Raw genomic sequence first — 16091 nt, forward strand, 5'->3', positions numbered from 1 at the left:
AATAGTAAGTTAATAAATAAATATTTACTAACTGATTGATTGACTGGATTTTGCCAGTTCCCATTAATTCTGCATCCTGTTTCCCTCTGTGATCACATTTCTCATGCTTTATGTCACATGTATTTCAGCAATTGAGTCTATTCCCAGTGTAAACAAAGTGAACTTTGCTTTTCATTTGCTCTAGAACAGGGGTCCTCAAACTACGGCCCGCGGGCCACATGCGGCCCGCCGAAAACATTTATCTGGCCCGCCAGGTGTTTTTGCCGCCGCTGCCTGTCCTGCTTAGCAGCCGACTCGTCCCGGGCCCGCAGTGCGCGTGTGTGGAATGTCTGCGGGACAGTGAACTGGCCCTCTGTTTAAAACGTTTGAGGACCTCTGCTCTAGAATGTTACTTAAATTTATTGATTCACCAAAGTCATTTAATAGTTTTGATGTTTTGGATTATAATAGCATTGATTAGTATTGGATTTGACCTTTAGCATGCTGTTATTTTAATATCTTATTTGCCTTCCAACAGATTAGATTCTTAGAAACGCTTTAAAGGTATTAAACATCTGAGTCAGATGTTATTTGAAAACTACTTTTGATGAATAGTTTGTTCCAAAAGAAATATTCTTATTAGCAGTTTCTTTTGTATTTTTACTTGTTCCTTAAACTAAACCATCTTATAATTTTTAAGAAACAACAAAAATTAAAATATATTTAGATTAAACTTTAATTAAACAGAGATATGAACATTGATAGATCTATCACTAAATATACCCTTTTACAAACACTAACCTCAAACATATATACTCTTCATTATTATTTAACCTTCAAGTAAGTTGACTAAGTGTGGTCATCACTGGGAAAAGAAGGGTGAAGTATGCCATACTTGAGTTTGCACAGTAATGCTGAATCTGATGCATCATTTATATTTGCACTTATATTGAACTGGAAATTAAGTTTTTGCTCTTGGCTCTATTTCCTCCCTCAAATTGGGAAAAGAAAAAATAAATGTTTAAAATTCAATTCAAAGAAGAAAGTTCTCAACTCTGGAGAAAGGCCAATTTAATTAAAAATTAATATGCCTAACTTATTGACTCTGTGAATAGAGGCTCAATGAGGTAAGGAAGAAGATGGGGGAAAGACATAGACTAAATACAATTTTTGACAAAGTTTCTGAACCTTTTAAAGTCTAGAAATTAAGTCTTTCCTCCTATTGTGAATTGATGGGGCTTTAGGAATGCTTCCCTTCTTGGACTCACATGGACATGGCAGCAAAACCTGGAGGAGACTGTTCTTTCTCAGGTAGAATAGCACAATGGGCGAAGAAAGTGTCTTTCAGCTCATCTCCTAGGCTTGTGATGATGCTGGATCTCTGCTTTAGAGTGTAATTAAAATCGTCCAGGCGATGGACACATTGACTATTTTAATAATCTATCAGGCCCCTTGCCCTTGGAGGCTCTTTATAGATTGCGACTTCTCTACCTCAGTGGCTTGAATTTTACATCAATTATGTTATTGGCTGTATCGCCTTTGATAGAGTCTTTTCTAAAAAAAAAAAAAATTGTCAAGAGATTTATAGAAAACTATGTACCTCTTGAGAGTTCTACCCTGAAACATTTCCCCATGAGACATTCATTCCCTTGATCCTCATTATATTTTGTTCTGACAGCCAGCAGGGATCATTCCTACATGTCTAGAAAGCACCCCATGAGGAACAGCATGATCTTGCTGAATGACCTCCACTTTTTGTGATTCCTTTCTTTGAAATGTTGTGGGATCACATATTTACCCACATTATCTCCGGAAATACATTGAAAATGTACTTAATTTTCAATAATTGAGCTAATCTTCCCCTCCATGTTTTGATCTCTCTGAATCTATATAATAAAAGCCTAAGCGATCGTTACTGTGGAATGACCGGAACCACCGGTCGGTTGCTATGATGTGCATTGACCACCAGGGGTCAGACGCTCAATGCAGGAGCTGCCGCCCGTGCCCACCTGCCCCCGGCTTCCCCCCCCCCCCCCCCCAGCTCCCAAGGTCAGTGCCCTCACAGGGGGGGAATGCTGCTCAGCCAGAAGCCGGGATCACTGCTGGTGAGCACAGCAGTGGTGGAGGGAGCCTCTTCCACCTCCACAGCAGTGCTAAGGAGCAGTGAGCAGGCGGGTGGTGAGGAGCGAGGGGTCCTGAACTGTGACAGGGATCCCAGACTGCCAGACGGTGCAGGACGAGCTGAGGGACACCCCCCCCCCCAGTGCACAAATTTTGTGCACCGGGCCTCTAGTATTGATATAAACAACCCTAAATTTAGGTAAGTTGAGTAAAATTTAGTCACCTCCAGTTTAATCTTGAGGACTCCATTGTTCTCATTGCAGTAGAGACAGAGGATGGTTTCAAATACTTGGAGTACTCCTTCAATACTTGCTCTCTTTGTTGTGGTGTGGCAGGTTTGGTAGACAACTTGGACCATACAGGTGAGAATGGTCCCATCTAAAATTATGGGGTGATTTTCTCCCTCACAAACTTATCTGGAATCAGTTGTGTGCTGGGTTTTGTTTGTACTTTCTTACAATAGCTTACAGTTCTTGGCCTCAAGTCTGAAAGTCACTGCATGCAATGGTGACTTTGCTTTGACTCCAGCTGCTGCATGTCATTTCCAATACTTTTCTGTCTTCCCTGGCAAATATACAAGCATGGGTGGGCTTGAGAAGTTCTGTTATGTTCTGAGTGTATGACTGCTTATACCTCTAATTAAAAACTTGTTTAGAATAATGTAGCAGAGGACTCTGAAAGTTAATTCTAGTATTTCTGATCCTTGGATTTCTAGAAGGATGGTTGAACTGCTCTCTCTTTTGTTGTTGTTAATCTTCACCAGAGGATACTTTTTCCATTGATTTTTAGACTGAATACATTCCGACTGGGCCGGGGACTGAACCTGCAATACAAGTCCATGTTCTTGAGTGGGAAACGAATCTAAGACCCTTTAGTGTGCAGGCTGACACTCTTAACAACTGAGCAACACTGGCCAGGGCCTGCTCTCTCTCTTTCTTCTCTTTCCTCTCCTCATCCTATTATCCTGTGGTCCTAAGGATGGAAGATAGAATTTGTTTTTAGAGAAAGCTCATTATTCAAAGGAAGGACCCCTTGGTGAGTACTTTAGTTTATGCAATGGCAAGTCATAAACTTGTTCATTTATCCCTGGAGGGCTCTAAAACTTGTGAAGTAAAGGGAAATGCCTCGGCTTGCGATATTAAGATTCCATTTAATTCTGAAAAAATCTGTCCTTATTTTTGTATTTCTTGGAGGAATTAGTTTGATATTATTTAAATTTTTTGTGCTCCAAAGTTGGAGCAGTTTGGTGAGTGCAGCATCTGTGGACTTAAGGAGTGAAGGGAAGATTGAGGAGAACTTCTCTCTATGGAACAGAAGACTGAGGTCATGCAATGAGGTAGAGGGTGGGGGTGGGAAAGACATGGCCAACAGGGAATTCCCATAAAAGTACTGGACAATGAACATGAAGAAGAGTAAAACTTGGTATTCAGTTTAAAGATTTTCTTTTTCTGAATTGTAATTCTTGTATGCTACCCAAAAGTCTTTGATGTTAGTTAAGCATTATAGCCTATATATTCTATATGTAGAGGGAAATACAGATTTTTCCCCTTATGTGTGAATTCTGCTTTCTCTACATCTTAGTACATATACTTATTTCTATATATTTTCCCCTTTAGTTTTGGATGTTTGTGTTTTTCTACCAGTTAATTTTGGTTCATCCTTTTGGGATAAATAGAATAAGAGGGACTTAGTGGTAGGAGCTAGGAAATTAAGGTAAAGTGAATGTTTTTCATGCAAAAAAAAATTTATTGAGCACCTAATATGTGCTAGGCTCTCTTTCAGTTTCTGGAGTGCATACCTGAATAAAAGATCCCTGAACTCATGCAAGTATAGGAGAAATAAACTTGACCCTCAGAACTGGACTTCATTGTCTTAGGAGCAAGAAAACTGAGATCTATAAAAACAACGCTGATGTCATGTGCTTACTATAATTTTATAGTATATGGAAGGACACTTGACTTTTGGATGGTGAATGCATAATATAATATACAGATGATGTATTTTAGAGTTATACACTTGAAACATATAATTTTATTAACCAATGTCTCCCCAATAAATTCAATAAAAATTTTTAAAATTTTATAATATGAATGAGTCATGAGCTGAGTAAGGGTCAGATAATTACAAGACTACAAGTCAAGTTATCCAAAGAATATTTTTTAAAAATATATTTTTATTGATTTCAGAGCAGAATGGGGAGGGAGAGAGAGACAGAAACATCAATGATGAGAGTCATTGGTCATCTGTCCCCTGCATGCCCCGCACTGGGTATTGAGCCCACAACCCTGGCATGTGCCCTCACTGGGAATTGAATCGTGACTTCCTGTTTCATAGGTTGATGCTCAACAACTGAGCCACACTGGCTGGACTATCTAAAAAATCTTAATTTTCAAATTACTCAAAAATATCTGGGTTCATAATGGGAGACTCCAAGATATAAAAGCAGAATGATACTGAGCATTTGAATGGAGAATTTAACACTGAAGCAAATGACTTATGTGCTATTAAAAAATAAAAATTCAAGCACCTCATTGAGATGAGTAGGGAGATAGATTCTAAAAGAGTTCTAGCAAATAGTGAATGGTAAATGGAAATAAACTATAGAATATCAACTATCTTAAATTTGAAGACAAGTAAGTTATTGATATTTTCTTTACTCAGCATGCTATCCTTGTATTTAATTAAATGACTATGAGGAATATTCATAAGGACTTATGTAGGTTCATTCTGATCTTGTTTTAATACCTATTTCCCCCTAAAATTTTAAGTTTTTAAAACTACATGTTTTTCAACCACAGAGATTTTCAAGAAGGAGCAACACCTCTCTTTATATGTCTGCCAATAGAATTTCTCTCCTCTAGCTGACCTTTTCCCATTTCCACCTGGGTGCTAGAGCTAGAGCAAGTCATTATTAGAGGGTAGGAACCAAGGTATTTGGAATTACTGTGACTGGGGAGTCAGCTCAGTTGTCACATTCAAAGAGCAGTAGCTGTGTAAAGTATCAGGAATCGGAAACTTCTAAGTTCAACCCTGGCTCCACAGGTGCTCAGCTAAAATCTCACAGCATAAAAGAAGGTAGGTTCTCAAGATTAGGAGGAATTTGGAGTGTATCTAATTCAATGATCTACTATGTTTATGGTGAAGCTTCCTGAGCTCTGATGTTTGAACATCTCTCCACCTGTTCCCTTGGGTATGTAGGAATGAATCCAACTTTAGTGTCCTTTGCCTTGAGACTTTTGGTGCTCTCTGTTCTCCTCAGCGTGAGCAAGATAGAACATCCTTGTCCAGTTATTTTCTAGTCCTTGTGGTGTCTGTGGAGTTTCCAGAGCCATACTGATACTCAGATGTCTGGAGCATGTTCTCACCATGGAAGTTAAGTTCTCTTTAGATCTAGTTCCTGGAAAAAATAACCGAGAGAGTGGTGGTAGAAGATACTCTCATCAACAAGAGTATACCCTATCTCAGGGGTAATTGTTCACTGTTACACATGTAGCTCAGGAAAACCTAGACATCTATAGGCCTGTATATAAGTGTGTCATTTCTCTGGAGGAGAGGACTTAGGAAAGTTATGCGACCCTTTTTCTGCTGGCTCTCCTAATTTCCCCCACCTTTGTCTTATCTGGTCTAGGGGTGGTAAATAGTTTGAATGTCACTAAGCCCCAGATTACTCAAATTTTTTTTGTGTGAGTCCCTTACTCCCACATCTTTGTAAATAGAAACCCTCCTCAAATTATCTTGTTTTGAGTGTGCCATATATTTTCTTTTGGGAAATCAGAACCATCCATATGCCTTAAGCGTTACTTGCATGTGTACTCTGGGGTTCAGGGCATTGAAGGAAATCAGTTGAAAGAAATATAAAGGCCAAGATCTTCATTAAAAGTTTTTTAAAAAGAAATTATGAAGGCATAGTTTGACACTCTTAAGAAAAGTCCCTAAAAAGTTAGACAATATTGATTTGGATGGGAAGTGTATTCCACATAGAGGAGAGAGCTTGGCGGGCAAGTATTGGGCATGCTCAAGGAATGGTAGTAAAACAGTGAGGATGGGAGAGGGAAAGGAGAGTAGAGATGTCTTGGGAAACAAGGTTTGTTGGGTCCAGATATTTTTTGGACTTTAAATTCCAGATTAAGGAGACTGGCTTCATTTTACATTCACTGGAGAGTCCTACAAATTGTATGTTTCAGAAGGATACTTTTGACTGTGGTGTGGATGAGGAAGAAAAAGGACAAAAGATTATTTAGGAATTAAGAGAGACCTTCTAAAAGTAAGGAGACAGATTTTAATGTCTGAGCTCATGGGAAGAGTGAGGGACAGGAGGGAAATATAAATGATCCAGTATTTTCAGGTTTAAGTGCTTTTAAATGTTTATGCCATTCACAAACAAAGAAACAGAATTTATAGAAATCTAGGGTTTAGGGACAGAAATAATGAAAAAAGGGCTAGGCCAAACATTATGTCATTTTTTCTTCTTTTGCATTTTCTGGCATAATATAATTCTGAAAAGGTTAACACATTCTCATTCTATTCAAGCTTTGATAAGGCATTTTCTTATACAACAAAATAGAGGTGGTAGAAGTAAAATATTCATATTTCTAAACAAATAATGTAAAACATTTTGAACCAGTTTAATGAGATGAAAAGATTATGAATCCAAAGAGTTCAGAAGTTTCTTCTAAATAGAATTAAATTGAGTTTAATTCATTAACAGTTTATTGAATGTTTGCCACATGCTGCAGTAGCTCAAAAGAGTGGTCGTGACAGTGATGTAGGTGGTTCCTGAGCCTTTGGTTACTTATTTTCACTTGCAGCCCCTCGACCTCCTGCTATTCTCTTCAGAGCAGACTTCACTTCCTGGTTCCTCAGTGTATAGATGAGGGGGTTCAGAAATGGAGTGACAACAGTGTAAAACACAGCCACTGCCCCATCCAGGGGACTCTTGGAGCCTGGCCTGAGGTAGATGAAAATACAGGGGACATAGTAGACTGTGACCACAGTTAGATGGGAGCCACAGGTGGAGAAGGCCCGCTGTCGCCCATCAGCAGTGCTTATCTTCAGGATGGCATGGACTATGTTGGCATAGGAGAGCAGAATCAGCATGAAGCAACTGGCAGCCACTACCCCAATGTCCACAAAGGTCACAAGCTCATTGACAGTTGTGTCAGCACAGGCCAGTCTCAATACTGCAGGGATGTCACAGATAAAGTAATCCACCTGGTTGGGCCCACAGTAGGGCAGGCGGAAAGTCAAGGTGGCTTGGATAGATCCATGGATGGAGCCAGCCAGCCAAGCTCCAGCCACAAGAATGGTGCATAACTTACTATTCATGAGCATGGGGTAGCGCAGAGGCCGGCATATTGCCAGGTACCTGTCGTAGGCCATCAAGGTGTAGAGGAAGCACTGGGTGCTGCCCAGGAAATGAAAGAAATACAACTGAGCCACACAACCACCAAACGGTATTGCCTTGTTGGCAGGAGTAAAGTCCAACATTAGACGAGGAACAATGACTGAGGAGAGCCACATGTCCAGGAATGAGAGCACACCCAGAAGCACGTACATGGGGCGAGCATGGAGCTTTGGGTCAGCCCACACAGTGAGCAGAATGAGCAGGTTCCCCAACTGAGTGAGGATGTAAATGATGAAGAAGACCAGGAAGAGGAGGATCCTCAGATTTTGGGGGTGAGGTAAGCCCAGGAGAATGAAATCTGTGACCACGGTGTCCAGGGATGTGTTTTTGGTCTTTCTCATGTTCTTTCTGTATTCTGCTAAGATGAATGGTGAAGTCAGACAAGGGAAATACAACACACGAAGGTGATAAGAATGCTTTTGTCTGATGAATATGCCTATGTGTTGTGAGAGAAATGGAATACTATTTAAAAACTTTGTTTTTTAAAGAAGAGATGGTGTTGCCCTTAGTTATTTTGGTTTACTTATTAAGAAAACCATCCAGAGGCTGTTTAGTTTCTTAGATGGATGGAAACTTATCTGTTGGGAGATACTGAGAAGCAGTATTTGGCTGATCAAGGAACAGTGTAACTTGTGACTGATAGGGAAGAACTTAATACTCCAACCAAAAAGGGTTCAACAAAGAGGGGCTAACATTGAGGCTGAGCAGTGTGGAATGTGTATGCTACAATTACTACCTCTACTTCTCCCTCCATTTACCATCATTGCAATGCCTCCTCTTTGTGCTCAGCTAAAATCCCATCTCCTCACAATGCAAAAATATTCATTATCTGGCCCTTACCACCGTATCTCATCACTTTTATTTATTTTCCATTCCCCTTACAATTCCTTGTTGTTATTCAGATGCTTAGGACACCTAAAGGCTTTCCTAGTAGTATGCTCCCATGCACAGGCTGCCTTCTCTGTCCCTTCCCCTGTATAATGCTCCCTTCATCACTTTTCCTTTAAAAGGCTTTCTTGATCCCCAGGGACCATGCTTACACTTTTCAGAGCACGCAACCCATTATATTGCTAATGCCAAATTTCTTAAGTAACATCTTAGAACATCCTTCTATCATTCTTGGTTAGAATGTCCATAATTAGGGAAAACCCAAGAAGCAACCAATACATGCATAAATAAAGGGCACTACAAAATCTCTCTCTCTCTCTCTCTCTCTCTCTCTCTCTCTCTCTCTCTCTCTCTCTCTCCTTCCTCTCTCTCAAATCAATAAATAAAAATTAAAAAAAGAAAATTAATGGTAAGACTATTTCTTATTTCTTTAGCGAGGGTATAGAAAAGAGACAGAAAGAGTTAAGATAAGGTTAGACATAAAATACCACTAATTAAAGAAAGTAACATTTTTGTCAATACATACATATAATATCAATGTGTTTCTACTTGGCAAATTATATATTCCTGAATTATTTTATAAAATTAATTGTATATCAAATCAGTTAAAACTACTACTTGGGGGATTATTTGAAGGATTTCCATAATGCATATTGATGTATGGTGCAAAAACTTCCCTTAATTTATTTGCTTTGCCAGTCTTATGTTTCCCACTTGTTGTGCATACATCCGATCTCACTTCTCCCAGGTGCCCTGTTGGAAGAAAGCTCCTTTACCTTCTCAGTTCTGAGTGCCCTGACTTGGTAGGACCAGGAAACAGAGGTGGGTTATGGTTGGTGGGTGTGAGGCAAGGTTACCTTTATGGGCCGACTAGGCAAAAGATGGAGGTGTTTAGGGGTTGCAGAGGAGGGCAGTCTGGTGCAGCAAGGTGAGCAGAGTGGATATCCAGAAGGTGGGTTTTTGGAGAGAACAGTCTCCTCCCCACAGTCCCTGCTGTTCCCCCTTCTCCTTCTGGTAGAGTCTTGTGTCCACTATGTAAATAATTTTAGAATATCTATCCTTGGGTAGCCAAAGAATTTACAAATTTTAGACTATTTGATGTTGCTAAAACCATGTAAAAATAGTTGGAATTTAAATATGAAAGCACATAAAAACAGCATGAGGTTAAAATTCAATATGAAAACTATCTGCAAATAAGGGCCTACTGACATTAGAGGATAAACCATACTTGTTTAAAAAGCAGTTATCCTGGAAACTCTAGGGAAAGGCTGTGGGGACAGTGTGAAAGAGTGGTATTGAGAAGATAAGGATGGGTTTGGGAGTCGCCAAGAGCACTTTTTAGAGAACTCAATGGAGCCATGGCATCATGAGATAGGCTGCGTTCTGTGCACTCTGTCCACTGCCCTCCCCCCCACCCCCCACCCCCCAATTAGGCCAGTTTGGTGTGAGCATATCCAGCTATTTTAAACTTTTGATTTCTACAGTGAACTTTGGGATCTGGGCCATTAGGGAATGTTATGAGATTCCCAAAGATGAGGAATGAAGACTGGTCCAGTGTGTGTTAGACATTCTAGGATCAAAGGACTTCTAGTTATCATTGGGAAAAGACCCAGCCCCAATCTGTTTCTGGAAAGATTTCCCTTCTTTCACATTCATTTAGTTAGAGATCCAGGTAGAGCTAGGGCAGAGTAAGAGTTTGGGGTACCCTAGATATATTTTATCTCTTTCCACAAGAGGATATTCTTGCCATTCTACCAAAAGCTTTAAAAAATGAGCTTGCTGAAAGAAAGGCACTTTGTGTTCTCACTGGAGACAGAAAAAGTTACCAATTTAGCCTGTGTTTACAGAATTACCAGGCTCTTCTTCACAACGTCTATGACTTTATCACTGCCCAACTTTGCCCTTTATCAGTGCACTAAAAAAGGGAGAGAGAGAGAGAGAGAGGGAGAGAGAGACAGAGAGAGAGAGAGAGAGAGAGAGAGAGAGAGAGAGAGAGAGAGAGACAGAGAGAGATGAAGAGAGAAAATGAAAATAAAATAGTGATAAGATTTATTTTCTCAACACACAAAAAAAGAAATTCCCTACATTTGGAAAGAAGAAACATAATTCTAGCAGTTTGGTAAAGAGCCATTGAGAAGATGGAGAAAAGGAACTGGCTAAATTTATATTTGAATAAAATAACAGAAAAATTTAAAGGTTCAAAATTAATGTCCTCATTCTGAACAGAGCTGGTTTCAAGCTTGCTTTTCCATCCTCTTAGACTCACATGTACAGAGCTGCAAAATCGTGGAGGAGGCAGGCTGTCCTTGAGTGGATGATCCAGCAGAGAGAGAGATGTCCTTCAGAGATTCAGGTTAGCCGATTGCATAGGGCTCCTGTGACTGTTTTGGAAAGGCTTTAGAATTCTTTCAGGAGTTTACCTGAAACAAGTGTTCAGAATATCTGAGAGCACCTGCCTTTCAGGGCTTTTCGAAGAGTGTGATTTCTATATTGCTTGAGTCATATTTTACATTTGTTTTCATCAGCTGTTGCCTCTCTTACTCCAAATAATAATTAAAAAAACATTGTCAAGAGAGTTGAAGAAAAATTCTAATCTCAGGGGAAATTCTATTCTAAAGTAGTATTTCCCTAATGAGATCTTCCCTACCCAAATCTTTATTATTTTGTCTTGAGAGAGAACAGCAGCAAACATTTCTAGTAGGTCCCTGGAAAGGGGGCTGCAGGGAATAACCTTGTCAGTATACTAGTAGTTTTGGATGGCTTCCAGTTTCTTAGAGGTGATGTGAAGTCTCAATTGATCACTGTCTCCCCCCAGATATTTATCAGGGGTCCTCCATCATCCTTTCTAGTTTCTGTTCAGATGTCACCTAATTAGTGAGAGCACTCTGCTCGCCTAACTGCTCCCCTGCCAGTCTGATTGCCCCTAACTGCCCGCCCCTGCAGGCCTGATTGCCCACAACTTCCCTCCCCTGCTGACCATGTAAGGGTGGCCATCTTGTGTCCACATGGGGGTGGCCAGCTTTGACCACATGAGGGCAGCCATCTTGTGTGTTGGAGTGATGGTCAATTTGCATATTACCTTTTTATTAGATAGGATGTTTAGCACTTTGTGTGTGTATGTGTGTAACATTGCAAAGCTATATCTGGCCTCAAGATGGCAGTATTATCTGTGTTAAAACCAAGTTCTGTACTGTGTCTGCTATATGGAGTAAATCCAGAAGAATCATGAGAGATATAAATTCCTTTAGCAAAAATACTGTATGTGAGGGGTACATACATTAGCTTGGGAAAACTAAGTGTCAAAGACATAAGTTTTTTTTGGTGAAAATTGGGAAATAGTTTGAAATCTTCCTTCCTTCCTTTCTTCCTTCCTTCCTTCCTTCCTTCCTTCCTTCCTTCCTTCCTTCCTTCCTTCCTTCCTTCCTTCCTTCCTTCCCTCCCTTCTAGTTTTCTTTCTTTCTTTCTTTCTTTCTTTCTTTCTTTCTTTCTTTCTTTCTTTCTTTCTTTCTTTCTTTCTTTCTTTCTTTCTTTCCTTCCTTCCTTCCTTCCTTCCTTCCTTCCTTCCTTCCTTCCTTCTTTCCTTCCTTCCATTTCCTTTTTTTCAAATTCTCATTTTATTACATAAAAAATGACGGGTCAAATGAAACAGAGATGTAAAAGAAAAATGGTTAATATTCTCACCATTTCCGTTAAATCTCAACCTTCTGAAGTGACTAATGTTAATAGTTTCCTTTCTTGTTTCACATTTCTTTCTCTATACATATGTACAGACAGATATAGTGCATTCCTTTAGATATTTAAAAAAACCTCATTGACTGTTGGGGGATACATTTAGATGGTAGAAAACCTCTCCCATCTCTTCGGCACTGTCACAAATATCACCACTACACCACACACACACACACACACACACACACACACACACACACACGCACACACACATGCACACACACACATGCACACACACATACACACAGACACACACATGCACACACATGCACACACAGACACACACATGCACACACATGCACACACACACACATGCACCCTACAAATAAAGTGTGCATAACCCCCCTCTACTAGCACCTTTTTCCACTTTCTCCTGTTTTGAGAAAGAGAAACTTGGTATAGAGAAATTGACCACTTCTGACTTTGCTTTATGTCATTTTCTCATTTCTTATCTCTGTTCTTTGCCACACAATTTTAATGTTCAATGTTCACAAAATCACTTGGACTAAAACCTGTGTATTCATATATAGAAAATTTTCATGTGATTACACTCGTATAATGGAACCCAGCGCAGCTTGGATGAAAGCTTAACATCATCCCTTCAAGAAAGGAGCTCCTCCCCTTGCTTTTTTTTCTAGGTTTTGCATCCAGATTGAACTTCTTCCCTCACCGACAGGGAGGGGAGGTGGGAGTGGACCTTCTGCTGGCTATGGGGATGCAGTGCCTGGCTCATGGGGTCCTGCAGCAGATGTGGGGAGTTTTCCTTCTTTGTGCTTTTCTGACAATGGGAGGTAAGTCTCCAGTTAATAGGAATCGTTGCTGGGAATGTTTGAAATAACTTTCTTACAGCTAAATTCAATGATTGCAACTTCTCACACTTGTCATAGAAGAGCCTTTCCTGATACACATTTTCCATATGTGGTGCTAATTGTCCCTGTTCTCATCCTCGCCCTTCTCCTCCTCCTTTTACCATAGTTTGTTTCTATCTAAGGAACTTCTCTACCAATGGCAGTTTTTCTGTGACTACATGGAAACGAAGCCTTTTAATAATGATGTAGCTTCCAGGAGCGCTGCCCTGGTAATGGTCATGTGTCTTCTCATAGGCACCGCGGGACAAGACGTTCAGCAGCCCCCCGAGCTGACAGCTATGGAAGGAGCTTCTGTCCAGGTCAACTGCACGTACCAGACACCTGGGTTCAATGGGCTGTTCTGGTACCAACAACATGATGGCGGAGCACCCGTATTTCTCTTTTACAACGTCCTGGATGGTTTGAACAGGAGAGGTCGTTTTTCCTCATTCCTTAGTCACTCTGATACATACAGTTACCTCCTTCTGAGGGAGCTCCAGATGAAAGATGCTGCCTCTTACCTCTGTGCTGTGATAGACACATTGACTATGAGGCCCCTGCAGCTGCACCAAAATTCAAGAGGCAGCCATGGCAGTGAGAAGTTACATTTCCTAAGTATGTACCTGTTGTGAGTTAAGACGAAATTTTAGAACCAGACTGCCTGGATTTGCAGCTCATTTTAAGATTTTCCTTCCCTGCTTTGTAATTCTTTTATGTTGTCTTCCTATTTTCAATTAAGTTTGTTACATGTTATAGCCTACTACTATCAGCTAGATTTAAGTAGGGGTGGGGAATGTCCGGCCTGAGGGCCTTATAAGGCCTGAGAAATCATTTGGTCTGGCCCTGCCAAGGCAACTTCAGGTGGAACTCAAAATTCAATAAATCTAGGTATTTATTCATAGCAACATAAATTCATATTAAGTGAATTATATTAAGGGATTGATGTTATAAATATCCAAATGGTTCCCCACCCCTGGTAGAGAATAAGTAATTATTGCTGTGGCTTTGTCCCTATACAAGACAAAGCTGATCAAGGCTTAGAATTAGATGGTCAAATTGTAGGATATTTGGATATCAAAAGTGAAGGCTGCCTAAGTTAAAATAGGGTATACTCAGTCACATGTTGCATAATTTGTTTGGAATAAAAGATTAAGCAAAATTCTCTTTGGGTGAGCTTTTGAGGTGAAATTTGGATGGACATAATTGTGTTGGAAAGCAATGTAACATTATAAATCAAGGTCATTAAAATGCATATATTTCTTTTACTGGGTAATTCTATTTTTGAGTTCTCACTTAAAGAGAGGCAGTTAGAAAAGAGAGTTAGGTTTAGAGGCTTTAGACTTTGGCATGTTTATATTGCAGCATTATTCACTAGGGCAAAATATGGGCAACAATCTTAAGTAAGTTATGATCAATGGAATATTTTTCTTTCATTTTTCTTTATTGATTTTAGGGAGAGAGAGGAAAGCAGAGAAACAGAGAGAGAGAGAGAAAGAGAGAAAAAGAAAGAATTCTGTTCCTTGTGTTTGTAAGGCTGAGGTCCTCATTTTGTTGCTGTCTGTGGGCCAAGGGCATTGTCAGCTCCTTAAGGGCACCCGCATTTCTTCTCACGTAATCCCCTACATCTTTAAACCAGCAACAGCACTTCTCATGTTTGGAATCTTTGGACTCCAGCTTCTGCCTTCTTCCTCTGCCACCAGACAGAGAAAGTTCATGTACTTTTTAAGACTCATGTGCTTAAGTGAGGCCTACCTAGATGTCTCCCTTTTTAAAGGTCATCTGTGTCATGTGACACAACACAATAGAGTGATATTTCATCACGTTCAAGGGTCTGGGGATTAAGGCATGGAATCTTGGGTCATTCCTTGAAATTTTACCTACCACACAGCCAATAAAAGACATTTATAAAGACTATAAAAACTCTGAATTACCAGAAAAGGGGACAAAGCCCAAATACACATTTATTACTACAAATCATAACATCATGGTTGACTTAAAAACACACACAATAGTTATAAACTTTTATTACAAATTAAAAATGAGGTTTTAAAAAATCTCAACTTGACCAGATATGAAACAATCGAAAACCTTTAAAGGTGTATTGAGAAACACCAGGCTTAAAGAAAACAACTCACTGTTTGTCTTTACCCAAACAGATGTGGATAATGTAACACCCCCCCCCCACCCGCCCCCAAAACTGACTCGATAATGCAGATAGTTTTGCTTATTTGGTCAATGGACAAAAAAAAAGAACTTATGGTCTTCAGCTCCAATCTTTTGTTCATTTCTTATTTCTGGAGTTGTATACTCTTTTTGGACAACTGAACTAATGGTGGTAAGCTGACCTTTACTCAGGCCGGGTCCTGCTCAGCCTCAGACAAACAAATTCTTAGCTGGTGAATCAGCTGCTTTTGTCACTTTGCCATGTTGTGATTTAGGTTTTTCTGGGCATCTGTAGAAGTAATTGGAGTTGCGGTGGTACTGATATTGAGGTGGATGCTGACCTTGGGTCTCATCTCCTTGGTTTTCCTTCTCCTCTTTATTGCTGTCCTCTGTGCTGTCTTTGGTGAGGATTGTCCCTGAGGAATCATGATCTATAACCCCGATACATATTCTATCCATTGGCCTACCTTGTTCTCCTGAATTCTGGTTGTCAGCACCCTCCATCACGTCTTCCTGCACAGGGGGGCTGGGGTAATGTGGTCAGTGCTCAGAGGGTTTCCACAGGTAGTAAGGTGAGAACTGTGGTCTGAAGTAGGCTGGCACTATTGGGCCTGGCCTTCACGATCACTTTTCCAGCCTTCATTTTTTCCCCCCTACTCTCACTGTTCTGGTAATTCTGGTAATTGCATGGATACCTACATGTAGGTATCATATAATAGATACACACTACTGTATTTTTACTGCCTTGCACTGGGGGAACTCCACCAGGGCCTGTAACATTTTCTGCCCCCATATCCTTTTCTCCTCAACAATTTCAAACTCTATGCATGGTCTCTCCATCTCTCACACTGCAAAGGTGGATACACGTTGTATCATATATTAGTACTCATTCCTTTTTATTACTAAACTAGTGGCCCAGTACATGGATTCGTGCACATTGAAAGGAAATTAATTAGAAG

The 16091-nt window shown here is 40.1% G+C and overlaps 1 protein-coding gene across 1 annotated transcript; it reads right to left on the reverse strand.

Moving 5' to 3' along the window:
• Positions 1–6888: 6888 nt before the first annotated feature.
• Positions 6889–7845, reverse strand: LOC132224002 (olfactory receptor 10G2). Its single transcript, XM_059679085.1, has one exon. The coding sequence runs from the start codon at positions 7843–7845 to the stop codon at positions 6889–6891; it is 957 nt and encodes a 318-aa protein (XP_059535068.1).
• Positions 7846–16091: the final 8246 nt, after the last annotated feature.

The sequence above is a fragment of the Myotis daubentonii genome, chromosome 1, assembly GCF_963259705.1.
Source record: "Myotis daubentonii chromosome 1, mMyoDau2.1, whole genome shotgun sequence".
NCBI lineage: Eukaryota > Metazoa > Chordata > Mammalia > Chiroptera > Vespertilionidae > Myotis > Myotis daubentonii.